This window comes from Branchiostoma belcheri, unplaced genomic scaffold (assembly GCF_001625305.1).
Source record: "Branchiostoma belcheri isolate BF01 breed outbred unplaced genomic scaffold, Haploidv18h27 scaffold312, whole genome shotgun sequence".
Classification (NCBI taxonomy): domain Eukaryota; kingdom Metazoa; phylum Chordata; class Leptocardii; order Amphioxiformes; family Branchiostomatidae; genus Branchiostoma; species Branchiostoma belcheri.
This window is the reverse complement of record NW_017803924.1, coordinates 89,179-104,170: the sequence shown is the minus strand read 5'-3', so window position 1 is coordinate 104,170 and position 14,992 is coordinate 89,179. Positions and strand designations below refer to the sequence as shown.

General features: G+C 37.6%; 1 protein-coding gene across 1 annotated transcript in view; it reads left to right on the top strand.

Annotated features, from left to right (window-relative positions):
• LOC109474722 overlaps nucleotides 1-10,372 on the top strand; it is a 19,106-nt gene extending 8,734 nt beyond the window's left edge. The window contains exons 12-26 of the mRNA XM_019775085.1: nucleotides 392-504; nucleotides 1,007-1,295; nucleotides 1,606-1,848; nucleotides 2,908-3,121; nucleotides 4,247-4,546; nucleotides 4,677-4,852; nucleotides 5,006-5,201; nucleotides 5,488-5,634; nucleotides 5,884-6,085; nucleotides 6,482-6,631; nucleotides 7,087-7,182; nucleotides 7,546-7,737; nucleotides 8,378-9,298; nucleotides 9,592-9,843; nucleotides 10,236-10,372. Coding sequence (XP_019630644.1) covers nucleotides 392-504; nucleotides 1,007-1,295; nucleotides 1,606-1,848; nucleotides 2,908-3,121; nucleotides 4,247-4,546; nucleotides 4,677-4,852; nucleotides 5,006-5,201; nucleotides 5,488-5,634; nucleotides 5,884-6,085; nucleotides 6,482-6,631; nucleotides 7,087-7,182; nucleotides 7,546-7,737; nucleotides 8,378-9,298; nucleotides 9,592-9,843; nucleotides 10,236-10,372 — 3,628 coding nt within the window. The remainder of the gene's footprint in view (nucleotides 1-391; nucleotides 505-1,006; nucleotides 1,296-1,605; nucleotides 1,849-2,907; nucleotides 3,122-4,246; nucleotides 4,547-4,676; nucleotides 4,853-5,005; nucleotides 5,202-5,487; nucleotides 5,635-5,883; nucleotides 6,086-6,481; nucleotides 6,632-7,086; nucleotides 7,183-7,545; nucleotides 7,738-8,377; nucleotides 9,299-9,591; nucleotides 9,844-10,235) is intronic.
• Nucleotides 10,373-14,992: the final 4,620 nt, after the last annotated feature.

The window sequence follows — 14,992 nt, the reverse complement described above, 5'->3', positions numbered from 1 at the left end:
TATAGGAAAATCAGCACTGACATCATATATCTGATTAAGGTTGACTAGTCAAAAATTTATGGTAAGTTGCCGTTTGTGTTTGTAAACTTTACAACTATGGAGTTTTTATCATTGAAATGTTCAGGAAACGCCGATAAAAAAGATTTAGATTCACATGTTTACCCACTAGTGAATTAGGCAGGCCCATAACAACATTTTTAAAAGTAATTCTTGTCAGTGAAGCATTATATATTACATCACAAGAAAAACTACTAATGGTAACGGCTATTTCAATGTACATACGGCGTTAAAATCGAGATCTTTGGTTCAAAAATTGTTTAGATATATTCCCAATCATAAATATGATAATTATGATTTAATCATATAAGTTGTTTCCTATAAAACTATCCAGGTATGAGATTTTTATGGACGATGTCAAACCTGACCAGCTGAGTGTTGGCTTTCTGCGAGATTTCATCTCCCTTCCCCAGTCATATTTTTCTTCTGGTGCAGAAATAGCATTTCGTAAGTAGAAAGACTCGTCGTCCAGCTGCACTTTTTTTAAGATACCCACTTTAATATTTTGGAAACTAACCTTACCACGCATATTGTGGAATACTTGAACAACACTGCTCTAAACAACTATAATCAATTATGGATTTATGTCAAACTCAAAATTGGTAGAATTGGCATTTCTACCGGGGTACCGGTGGTGATCCCGATTGAAGTCTTTGTCGATAGACTTCTAACAGGATGATGTGTTAGGTTGGTTCCCCATTACAAATTGTTAATAAAAAAGTCAATCTATTGAAAAAGGTGAGAAATTCAGACCGTCTTCAAAGTAAATATCTTAAAATTTGCAAACTAAACTTGAGGCCTATCTCGGAATGTATACGTATGTATACGTAGAATCGCCGTTTGTACCAGATTGCAGTCTCTACTTTAACAGCGACTTGTACCGTCTACCTTCGACTTTTAAAAACTGTTTTAAAACTTAAAAAAAAAAGTTTATGTTCTGCAATTTCAGAAAACTTCTACCTCCGCTGGGGAACACACTACATCAAGTCAGCCACATTTGGTGGCCAGCTGAAAATCATGAAAACAAAGGTAGCAACAAAGGACCTGTCGATGTCTGAATTTGCCACTAGAGCCGAGGCTGACTGGAAGATGACCCTAAATACATTCGGAGCGTATGCGTCACAAAGCAACATAGAGTTCGGGTATATAAAAGAGGCAAAGACTGAGATAAAGCAAAAAAACGGAAAGGCAGCTGCCGGTTCAGCATCATCTGCCAACAGATACCAGTGGAAACAAGCGTACGTTTCTTTTTTTTTTTTTTTTCAAAACGAAAGAAAGATGCATGCCTAACGCATTTGTATGCAGTATTTCTATTGATGTTATCTTGCCGTTTCCAGTTGTTGTTTTTTTCTGTCATATTACAGATGCTTATAAACGGGCACCTTACGCCGATGTGTATCCCTTTTGCCGTAAATTATCCCAGTGTATTAAAGACGCATATATAAATAATGAAAAAAAAAACGATTCTGTCTCCGTATGGTCGACCGTTGATGATGGTAATGATGTAAACAGTAGTTTATTTTTTTAAACCTAAAACGAATATTGTAGGTCATCCCAGGAGTACAGTAGCGAGGTGATGGTGGTTCAAGGTGGAGACCAGAAGATCGCCGCTGCCATCACGGAGATGTACACGACAGCCCTAACAACAGAGCTGAAGGACTGGTTGGAGTCCATTGACGACTACCCCAAACCTTTCTCTTTTGTGTTGAGGCCAGTTTCGGAATTGCTGAACATCCCATTCGACTCGCTCTTCCCTGCAGGAAATGTCGACTATGGATGTCTTGGTACAAGGTATTTTTTTCATCGTACAATTTACTTATATTACATCATAAAGGGTAAGTTGTATGGATAGTGGCTAAAAATTAAGGAATAACTAGAAAGGCCGACATTTGCTTGAGAGCAAATGCAGCAGATGGCTTCACCCTATCCCCCATACCGAAAATGGATCCATCCTACGATGGCTGCCAATAGTCTACACCCCCATGCAGAAATGGAACCTTCCAATGCCGAAAATAGCCAAAAAGCCCTATTTTACATAAATTTAAAGTGGTGTATGTCAAAATCGTGAATGACATTCTTTGGACATGTGTCCAAGGTATTCCCATACCAAATTTCAGGTCATTCGGATTTAATATTAGGGCACAGGTGCCAAAAATGTACATTTTTGGTCCGAAAATAGCAAAAAAGCCCTATTTTACACAATTTTAAAGTGGTATATGTCAAAAGCGTGAATGGCATTCTTTGGACACGTGTCTAAGGTATCCCCATACCGAATTTCAGGTCATTCAGATTTAATATTAGGGCACAGGAGCCAAAAATGTACATTTTGGGTCCGAAAATAGCCAAAAAGCCTTATTTTTCCCAATTTTAAAGTGGTGTATGTCAATAGCTTGAATGATTTTTGTAGACATATGTCCAAGGTATCCCCATACCAAATTTCAGGTCATTTGGTTTTAGTACCTGGGAACCAGATCTCAAAATGTATATTTTTTGCCTGAAAATGGCCAAAAAACCCAAATAAAACAATTTTTCAAAAAATGAAAAAAAAGCGTCGGGGTATTTGCCCACTCTACCTTCATGCCAAGTTTCGTGTTATTTGGCCGGAAAATGGCAGAGATGAATCCATTTAAAGAAATGGCAGGAGAAGAAGAAGAAACATGAGGGAACACAATATGTCTTCACCACTTTGTGGTGAAGCCATAAAAATTCTATGCTTCTTTCTTGTTCACACAGTGTGACATAGTACAGCGCAAGTGGTAGCGCACTCAAGTTTCTAAGACTTATTTAGTGTTTGTTGTTAACATTGGTTACAATTATGATTTCAACTGTTCCTTTTTTTATTTCATTCAGACAGCTAAAGACAGAAAAGAAGACAGGCCGAAAATACTATACACAAGAGACAGTAAACCCGGATGTTGGTAACACAGCAGCTAAAAATAGCAGTAAGACAATAATGGTCTCCGAGATCCGTTATTGTGACTTCGCGGACCGCAATGATCTCGAAAACAGCATGACCAAGAGAAGGCTATCCCTTGAACGTGCTGTGACTGTGTACTTAGAGGAGGTAAGTAACATAAGTAGCCAAGATAATAAAGTACCTTTTAGCATGCATGCCTTTTTAAAACAAACTATTTTTACCTTCGCCAATAAGGTTAGGTTTTCAGTAGTGTTTGTCAGTGTTTGTGTGTGTTTGTTTGTGTGTGTGTGTGTGTGTGTGTGTGTGTGTGTGTGTGTGTGGTTTAGCAAGATAACTCGAGAAGCAGTAGATGAATTTGAATAAAAATTGGTAGGTGGGTAGGTCTTCACGAGACCTACCCACCTGCAGCAGATCTTCCGGTTTTGATATCTCGTGATCTGGACATGCTAGGGTCACGAATTTTGGATGGCAGATAGCTCTTGGGATAGGAAAGAAGTGACTAGAGATTAGATCCCCTAGCGGCATGTTCTAGAACTGCAGGAGCATTTGTTGAAAAATTTTCGAAGAAGAATAAATCATGAACCGGTTGACGGATTGTCGTGATTTTTGGTATGTAGGCAGTTGAAGTGATGCTTGACATTATTGAATTACAATTATGCAAATCAGGAGCTAATTTGCATAATTAATGAGGAAATTCTATAAATCCGCTTTGTTCAATAATAGGATTATATAACACTTGTGACATCTACTTGAGATAGAGAAAAAACATCTGAGGATACATATTATGCAAATGAGGACGAAATTTGCATAATTAATGGCAAATTTGTATAACTTCATAGTTGTAACTGCTGGGAATTTTCATACTTGCCACATTTGGAAGTTAAGTGAAGGTGAACATCAATAAACATAATTTACTCAAATCGTCCTGATTTGCATAATTTATGAGGAAGTGCTATAATAGCTTTTTTGTTAAGATATGACTGTCATTGGGTGGAGAATATGATCAACTGGTATAATTCATGCAGATGAGGCTCTTGCTATCAATGATTGAAATCAATGATTAAAATTATATAATTCATCAACCGCAAGGGTTAACATTATTTGGCGAAGGTATGAGGACGTGCACGTGGAACTCTTGTTTGGTAATAACTTTATAATTTTTTAAACGTTTAGACAGAGATTCACGTACCAAGTGATGTATTCCGCCTTAGTGTGATTCTAAAAGAAGATAATCATAACATAGATTTATAACCATTCATATTCTACCTTTAGGGCCGTCTCCTGAGTTCAGACTTCCTCCTGCCAGCTGGAGAGGCAGGCTGTGAAACCGCCATGCTGGCATACCTGCAAGGAAGCAAAAGCGGAGTCCCCACATGGAAGGAAATGATCGGCGGAAATGAGTTCACGGTCATTTTTGACATGCCCTACGACATCCCAGGGATTATTCAGGCTCAAGACGTGCTGCAGCTGAAGTTCATCAGTCGCATGTGGCTCTCAACAAGAATCGGGTCTGCACCTCATTTATATGACGGCTATGACAACGGAGGGAGCAACGACGTCCAGGAAAAAAAGGTTGCTAAACAAGATCACATTCAATTTTCTCGTTATTTCATTCTTTTTTTTTAATTTGAAATGTTTCTTTTTATTTCTTTTAGTTCTAGACAAAAAAATAAAATAAATTCATTATATTACGACTCTGCAGGTCAGCGTTCAGGGCCTTGTTATGACATATACTGAGGGAACAGGTGTCTTTACGGTGACGGATGACGACTTCAAGGCATCAGTTTCCATCCTACCAGACTTACCACAGTGGATTAAAGGTCGCAAAGTAGCCAGAGCTGAGTACAAAAAACTTCTTAACCACCTAGGCCGGAAAATGTAAGTAAGCTTTGTTATATAATCACAATTGTCATTATTGATATAGTTAACTTTAAAAAGTTTAACTCATCCTTCACATTTGCTTGAGGGCATGGGTGAAACTTGGAACAAGGGAACTTGATGTCGACAGACTCTTCGATTATGTATTTTTAGGGATACAATGGGAGATGTTCCGTGTAGCATCCAATGGTCCAACGCGCATAATTTTAACCCAAACGGTAAGGGGAAGTGCATTCACTTCACTGCAGCATCAGAGGGCGACATCTTTGTCGTGTTTGCCAGCATCCCGCAAAACCATGAGACATGGATATACATACAGATCTCACCAGAGGGAGTTGCATTATATAAGGTTAGCAGTTCATTTAATTAGCATCATTAATAAACGTTAAGTCATGCATGATCGCAATACACGCTATGCACCTATACTCATACCACCAAAAGAGGGCGTTTCTAAGGCTGGTACCTAATCTCTTGATTCTCTCTCCATTCTTTTGATTTCTCTTTCTGTCTCTGTCTCTCTTTACAAATACACGTACGAAGAGCAAGTAAGAAAATTACTTACTAAATGGACATGGTTAATTTTTTTTTCAATGCAAAAAATAATAATGATAATTGTTGATATGCAAACATATTAGGCAATGCGGCTTCAAACGACCCAGCTGAATGACAAGGCCGGGGGACTAGGTTCGGCAACCCTGTACCAGTCGTACTTTGCCTGTGTGACTGAAGATGCAACGGACAAAACCACAGTCATCCAATATGGTAAAATGCCTTACAATGAGGTACGTTAATCTCTACAAAATGACAATAGAATTCAGTTAACGAAATTAGATGCTCAATGCAATTTGAGATAATATTGAAAAAAAAAAGCCTACTATGAATCTTCTTCTAATTTTTTTCACAGTGGCCAAAAGTGTACCGTTTTCCACAGTGACCAAAAGTGTACCGCGTCTCGTAGTGCGACGTAGATGATTCTCATGCTAATATTGCCAACAGTTAAAACATGTTTTTTGTCGAAACTGCAATAATAGGAGCGCCCGCATGTGTGGCTTGGTTTCACTTTCCACGAGGTGGCGTCCCTGCGATACTATTCCTTCGGCAGTGGGGAGTCTCCTGTGAAGGTGATGGGACTGTCACTGCTGGACAAGCCGGCAAAGGACTTCATCATCTGCCGGGAAGGGACGGAGATGGTTGACGGGGTCTGCCGGCAGAAATGCCACCCCGAGTGTAAAGGTCAGTCCATTTGCAAAGAATAACATTTTTACACTTTTACACAGCTTTTTCACAGCCTTTTTATAAGCATCCTAATTCACTTTCAGTCGTACGGTTATTTAAATGTTACTGATCGTAGGAACATACATTGAAAATTAAATGTTATATCGATCTCTTGATAAAAAATCATAGAATATTCTTCAAGCAATTGTTGTGAAGCTGTCTAAAGTTGTAAAGGTATATACTAATGGAAATATTCTAATATTCTACTTGTAATATTTGTAAAGCTTGTCTGTCTAAGAACATTTTCTTACTGTACTAGGGGTATGGCTATATTTTTCTCTCTAAAATTACTCGTGATATTGATGTATTGACAGACGGTCTTTTTTCCTATACACTGTATTCTTGTCGATGCAGGATGTCGCACAAGTGGATCAAACTCTCCAACTGACTGCATTGCCTGTAAACATTTGAAAGTATCTAAGGATAGGCAAATAGGCTCCTTCGAATGCGTCACACAGTGCCCGCCTCACATGCAAGCTAGTATTGCAACGAAAACCTGCACATGTAAGTGTTTGCATGCATTTATTCAATTAATTCCATAGATCTATTTTACAGAAAATGATTGTTTATCTAGCTTTTCTATCCCGTAAATGATTTCTGTTTATGACCAATCATTAATCAGGTTTTATAAACAAAATCGCATAAACAGTTCTGTCATTATTGAAGCATTAATATGAGAAGACGGATATCTAATAAAAGGACATCACAGAAAATTGCATATGGAAAGGGGGGATGTAGGGCAAAGGTTAATGATAATGATCACGAGGTAATTGTAACTTCTGTTTTACTCCTCAAAAGTCCCTCGTAGTGACGGTGTCCAAGTTGAATCATAGCCCTTTATCATTAGCTGTTAAGACTCTGCGAAACTTTTAAAAGCAATTAAAGATTAATGAAAAAAAACTATTACGAATTAGTTTTGCATTAATTTGCATTAATTCATTTAATTCTTTTGTTGCCAGGCATAAAGAAAATGGAAAAGGCACATCCAGATGGTGTTGTGTACTGTGTGACAGACTGCCCTCTGACCCACTTTGATGATAACAACGTGTGCAAAAGTATATGGAAATGTTTGTGTTCTGACTAGATTCTACAAAAGTAGGGATAATTGCACTTTGGCATGAGCGTTTTACTAAGCTTTAAGATCAAATGTTTGTTGATTAATACCATGTAGCAGTACAGACAACAAATCATCTACTATCGCCGGCTGGCACAATTAGTTATCTGCATATCAGTTAGATATCTGCAACGATTAGTAAATCTATAATTTTTAATATCATAGATTAAAAATAATCGATTGACGAGATTTTAAAAAATGTCTTCAATAGATGTTTGAAACGATTGTTTGTACTTTTAAAGAGATTATGAAAAGGTTGTTTTTACTTTTTAAGTTAACAGATTCTTTTTTTCGTTATGAGCAGAATGCAGCAGTTTTTGCAAAGACATCAACCACGTTGGAAACAGCCAATCAAATGCATTAAATCAGACCAATGTCGTGGGAAAGAGAATCTGCTCAGGCCCGGCTTCAACAGACTGTGACACGTGCAAGTATCAACATGAGGGACGCTGTGTGGAAGAATGCAGACCTGGACAGAAAGCTGTGAAGACCGGAGGTCAGTCGTGTTTTTTTTTTTGTTTCTAAATAATAAAGATACCATTGATTTTAAAATATAGTGCCATTGGTATATGTGACTTGTAAACACTTGATGCGACGTGTATGTGGCCTATTTGGTGTCCCAGGGCGAGGTCAGTTCATACTAACTAACATATTAAAATTGAGAAATGTGATATGTGACTGGTACATTTTTGTAAGGTTAATCTAATTAAAAAAAAGACCTTCCAAAAGTAATTAATTATTTAGTAGGGTTTGAATTTTACTTAAAAATTATACTAATTATACTATAATGTACTTTCTCTACATCCAAGCACAGTTGGGGCATTATCACTAGAAAGCTTTAAACAACTCTTGCAATTAAATGTGCAAAGATTGTGTGTAACAAGCCGTTCGGTGTGATATAGCTAGCTGCCGCCGCGCCGCGTGCCTGCGAAGCTAGTGTATTACGCCGAAGGGCGGTTACACCGGCCATACCGATACATATACATATATAGTGTTTCTGTTACTGAACAGAAGAACCATAACGATATTATCTAGGATGTGTAGCCGTAGAAGAGAGACTTATACAGATGTTGGTTTAGCAAATGCGAGAAAACTGATGATGTACATGTAAGACGCATTTTGTATCTTTATATTAGAACACGGAGCCTTCACCTGCCGTCGATGTCACCCCGGGCATGAGTGCAAGCTTGGGGACGAGCGGGAAGACATCTGTCCAGCGGGAACGGCCAGTAACGACAAAAGCACAAAGTGCGTGCCGTGTGCAGCAGGGGAGTTCAGCAACTCTTCGGGAGCGGCGTCTTGTCAGAAGTGTCCCGCCGGAAAATACAGCACTGGCGGGGGGTCCACAAGCTGTTTAGACTGTCCCGCCGGAAAGTACAGCAGTACAGCAGGGTCCACGGGTTGTACGATTTGTCCTGCCGGGAAATACAGTAGTAGGACGGGGTCAGACCTTTGTGAGACATGTCCTGCTGGTAAATACAGTGAGAAAGAGTCAACTGTTTGTAAGACCTGCCCTGTCGGAAAATACAGCAGCAAAGTTGGGTCAACGGGTTGCATTGACTGTCACGCCGGAGAGTACAGTGACGTTGAGGGGGCAACGAGCTGTAAGGCATGCCCTGTTGGTAAATACAGCATCAAAACAGAGTCGAATAGTTGTATGGGCTGCCCCGCTGGACAATACACTGACACAGTAGGGTCCACAAGGTGTAAGTCCTGTCCTGCTGGAAAATACAGCAACGGAGTCGAATCAACTATGTGTATGACCTGCCCTGCTGGAAAATACAGCGACAAATTGGAGTCAACGAGCTGTATGGGATGTCCCGCTGGACAATATAGTGAAACAACTGGGTCTACAAGTTGTGAGGCCTGTCCTCCTGGAAAATACAGCAACAATGTGGCGTCAACTAGTTGCAAGACCTGTCCTGCCGGACAATACAATAACCGAGCGGGGGCTAGGAGTTGCAGGGTCTGCCGCGCCGGAACGTACAGCAGCGCAGGGTCCACGGGCTGTAGGACCTGTCCACGCGGAATGAATAGCCGACAAGGGTCGTCCAGATGTAGGTGTATTTTTACAAGGCCTTGGAAATAATCTATATTTACTTGTAAAAAGAACCTTGTTAGTCGTGAGTTCCGTTTAAGTTCGGGTAAAGCGCAATATTTTCCGTAAACCGTAAACCTACCATTTTGTCATTCTGTTCAAGTATACGCATTATTGCAGTCCTATTGCCAAGGGAATATTAGGTCTGTCAAAAATGTTAACCTACAAGAAGCTATAGCTACAGCACGTCAAGTAGACGACAGGAATCTACATGTCTTTTTAATTAGTTCTCTCGTGTGTTTTCCCATAAAGGTACATGCCCATCTGGCTACACAATGTCCCGAGGAAGTTGCTTCAAGGTCTACGGAAATGCCAAAAACTACGATGGGGCGAGGAGAGCCTGCATTTCAGATAGTGGACGACTGGCAATGCCTAAAAGCAGTGCCGTCAATACGTTCATACAGGGCCTGGCTAGAAGGGACAAACGAAACGGGGATTATTTCATCGGACTGAGTGATGAACGAGTCGAAGGCCATTGGCGGTTTGCTGACAATTCCCCTCTAGGTAATTCCAATATCCATTAAATTACATGTATCCGTTAAACGCGCTTAGAACGAAAGGACTAGGTGGCGGGGTATTTGAACAATTATAACCACCCGGAGAGTTCTGTACAACATAAAACAGAAATTCTTTTCAGCTAGTGTACATGACGGTCCATATATGTATAGATTGTGAAATCTATTTTTTTTTTCATTATGAAAGTCTAAAATATTTCAGGTAGGTATCAGGCACCTGAACTCAGGTTTAAATACATCTTGTTATATTGTGATTTGTATGATTGTCACTTTCCTTAAGCATTATGTAAAAATACGTCTGCAAAATAAAAATGAGCCTTAAAAGTATTATCCGTGGTACCATTAATTTTTATCGAAACAAACCTGTACCAATTTATACAGGAAGCTACAAGAACTGGAACCCGCGCGAACCCAACAACTATAGAGGGGGTGAGGACTGCGTGGTGATGAGGTATAATGGGAGGTGGAACGACCAGAACTGTCGCCGGGCTTTCCCTTACATCTGCCAGATCAACTGAAACCTGTCGAATGTAAGTCTCTCTTACTATTTGGAATTGTCCGTTAGGTTGACAAAGTAAGTGGTTTCTGGCATATTATCAGATGATAACAGCCTCAATGGACCTATTACTACATCATTACGTCACAGTCTGTTTACCTGTTCTGAAGAACATTCTAGAATGGTCAGTTAAAGAATAAGGATCATTTTAAGTTTTCAAAGTCAGGTGTGTTTTATGCTCCCTGGGTCTAGTTTTGTTGACACAGCATTACATGTCCTAATGGGTGATTTAGTTGTGACAGTAGACGACAGTAGTATATGTAACGCCACACAAGCGCGCACACACACCTGTACAATATAAACATCGATCGACCACAAACTGTCCAAACATTCATTGTGGTAAACTAATTTCTGACGTAATAATATAATAGGTCGTCCATTATATGATATGATCCTACCTTTTGGGCACATGGCAGGAATGAGAGTTCCTATCTCAACATACCGGAAAGAGGAATGGAATTAACTGTCAGAAATCACTTGACTGAGTTTAATGTTGAAAGGCTAGTCTAACTGAGATACGCGTGCGTTTTGTCTAAAATTCCTAAATTTCATACGGCTTAAACTGTTCGTAGAGATCGAATCAAAATGATCAGTGACCTTTAACCCCTCAGCAAAAGAAACGAACACAATCAAAACGTCAAATTCTAGAGTTTCTAAATCATTTACTTCATCATTTTCTTAACAAAATAAGGAGGAATAAAGCATTTCTAGTTGTGACTGTCATCTTCAGTCAGCATATACGCACAAAAAAATTGTACATTTGGTTTGCATGCGCTTATCTGTTACTCAAAGTAGGCTTAGTGAAACTATGTCAAGTTTCTTTCCCTGTTTGCAGACTTCTACCTTTCTGCGCATACGTTCTGTTTCCAAATTATATTTCACGCAAAACGGAATATTTGGTATATTCCCAACCCTATCTGTTTAACACTACCCTTACAAAATTTTCGGAAAATTTAGCTTGTAAGCAACATATGTTTGTTAAAAAAAAGGAAAAGCTTGCAAAGTTATATTAACAGCTTGATTAAAAGAATGATATTCCGAAAAAAAACACGTATTCCAAACTTTTGCTAACTACGTTTTGTTTAGGTTTAACGTAGCTGCATATACTTACTTATTTTCAGAACCTAAGGCGTAGCGTTAAATGATACTTCATATTGTATGTAATATATTTTTATTGTATGCAATCCAAGTAATGTTTTGCGATTTTCTTAGCAAAATATTCCACTATTGACTCAATAAAATTTGCCATTGCTTAAAATATAGCTCTCTAATATTTTATAGAGAGTAACTGCCAATGATCGGACAACCCCCCCCCCAAAAAAAAAAAAATCAAAATTATTATAATTGTCCCAGGACAATTATAATAAATTTTGATTTTTGTTTTGTTTTATTCTATAGAATCTTTATGCTATAACATCTTCAATTTTCTTTTTAAATAACATATTAGTTAATTAACTCGGTTTCATTATTTCCAGTTTAAACGCAGGAATCAACACAACATGTTTAGAATCAACACACCATGATGTTGATGAATGGAAGAAGCAAAGAAGGGGAGACAGAGAGTAGCTGATACGCAACCGGCCTTTTTATTTGGTCATTTTTTGAAGAATAAAGATATCATAAACGGTAACCTTTGATGTATAGGTGGAATACTTGCAGTGTGTCATGTATTCAGATCTCTAGGATTTTTTGTCAGTCCAGTTTTTTTTTTACATTTAAAACGTATTATTTCAATGTTCTTAAAACAAATTGGGGTGACAGTTTGATACGTAGTACCCCAATCTTCTCTTACATTCTAGTACCAGTTAAGCCAAACGTCATTGAAAAACATTAGTCATTTGGTACATGTATTCAAGTAACCTAACATTTAAGATGCTATTTTCATCAAACTACAGTTGTTTTTGCTTGATGTTCTGTGTGTGTTTTATAAATGTTCAGTGAATCTTGTAGCCTTTAGACAAAAGTCATTCCAATTATAATTTTACTTCCAATAACTTTGATGCACTTAATTTGTAAAAGTAGTACTGTACACGCGTTTTACAATTTGCGTTGAAACTTACATGAAGAATGTGCTTTTAACACCAACAAGTTTTATCGTTTTAATACCTATCTGTTTGTTTTATAATATCAATATTCTGACCATGTACCCGGATAAATATTAATAGAAGTATGCAATATATAGATATACATATGAAAAATAGATGATAATCTGCAAAGGAAAGTGCTTTATTATCGTCTGGATCATAAGAATGTTGGGTAGCCCCACATCAAAAATGTGGACTTAAAATAATGGACTTTTACCAATTGAAATCATAAATCTTGCTTTGCATATTTGAAAGAACACACATGTCAGCCAAAATTCTATGATTTCTAAATTCTTAATCTAGTCAACATCCTTTAATTTGGTTTAAAATGCTACATAGACGAGAAAAAGAGAACGTAAAGGAAAAATATAAGTAAACTAAAGGTTCAAACCAGTGACCGTAAGACCAATGACATGCATGTTTGTCTTTTACAACGGAATATTTCTTTTTTCACAATATCCGTCTAATATCGCGTGTATCACTAGATGTTAATCATAGCAACAAATGTCATAGTATTTTGATATTTTTGGTCAAATATTTACTCATGTATCAATATGTTAATCAAGTATAAGTAAGTTAAAGTTAGAGTTAAGGTGTCCTCCCTTGCTAATTTGGCATTTTAGCTTTCCATCATTTTCTCACAAAGAAATTTATAAAGAACTATAGTTGTACTGAATATTGATACCTGGGTACAAAAGGGTTATGAAGATGATTTTTTGGACCATATGGATGACGTCATCACATTTTATTGCCCAAAATGTAATTATCTTTAAAGTTATAATATAGCACATAGGTACAAGTAACGGAAATAAAAGTATGATTTTCATGTGCATAATGGGCAAAGCTACAAACGTACGTTTGCACAAATTGATATCTACTAATTATCCGTAGTTATTAGAGAATAACCTTATTGCCTAGTTAAAATTTAGTTATTCTCTAATACTAGTAACTACGGGTAATTAGTAGATATCAATTTGTGCAAACGTACGTTTGTAGCTTTGACCATTATGTACATTAAAATCATACTTTTATTTCAGTTACTTGTACCAAAGTGCTATATTATAACTTTAAAGATAATTACATTTGGGGCAATTGAATGTGATGACGTCATCCATGTGCTCTTTCTAAATTTCTTTGTGAGAAAACGACGGACAGCTAAAATGCCAAATTAGCCAGGGAGGACACCTTAAAGTTAAAATTAGACCCCAGGTCTATACATTGTACACAGGTAAATACCAGCACTTCTGAAGAAGAAATATTTTACAAAAACAGTCCACTCATATTCTGTTTACCCGAGCTAAACATATGGCATAGGCAACTCGAAGTAAAAGCAACAAGCTTATTTGCAAATACGTGAACAAATGAGAAAATGGCAAGCTGGATATTTTCAGGACCTGCTCAAGTATATGTTTTCAGTACTTGTACTAGGTTTCAACACAAAACCTTATAATAGTAGTAGTTAAAAGTCCACGTGTGATTTACCTTTTAGTGGTCTTCTATAAGCATAAACAATCACTTGACCATGTTGAAAAATGTAACTGACATAGCCTGTATGCAACATCATTTAAAGAAAACATTTCGTTTCTGCCACTTGTTATTAAAACTTGTTGATACCATATGAACATGAATCCATTTGGCATTAAACTTAATCGGAAGTGCTACGAGGTGAATCCGAGATTTTTTCTTATGTTGAGAATTGCTATATTTGGCAACATTGTTTAGTATACACACCTAGAAGGCTCAGACCTATCTAGCGACAACCTCCAACACATAAACACACAAGCATGCACTGACACAAGCACATGCACACCTGCATATTACATGTAAATTGTGTTCACGGTAGTTCAAAACTGACATGAAAATCCCAACTCTTAGCTGATTAATATTGATGAAAATAAGATGTCAATCACACTTGTCACCATTGAAAATGCTCAAGACTGGAGCGTACCGATATTCCTCTTGATAATCACGGAGTAGCCCGTGAACTGGGTAAAGTAACAACGTTACATAATGGTACGTACGTAATTCGTAACCGATAGACGATAATCGCCGTGAAGTAACAATACATAACGGCACGAACATAGTTCGTAGCCGAAAAAAATAAAATAGGGCGTAGCAATATTCACACCGATAATTGCTGAATGGAACAGCTTGTGAACAGTGTAAAGTAAACGATCATCGTATATAATAATGAATGAAATGAATATAGTTTATTTAGTTCAAAATCCCTTGCCACAAACTTTGCAGCCACAACGGCTGAATTGCGTTACGGCATTTACAATTTTAGTCATGATTAAAAACATATTTACATCAACATAACAATTCGTATATATACATGCTTAAAACGTATTAACATAAACGTACACTTGCAATTTGGGTAGAGGCATGATTAGAGCTTATTTGCATAATAATACGGAGTTTAAAAAGTTCTATACAGCATTGTATCAGAGGATAATACTGTGACATGTTAAAAACCAATGTCAGCGCAACCATTCGAA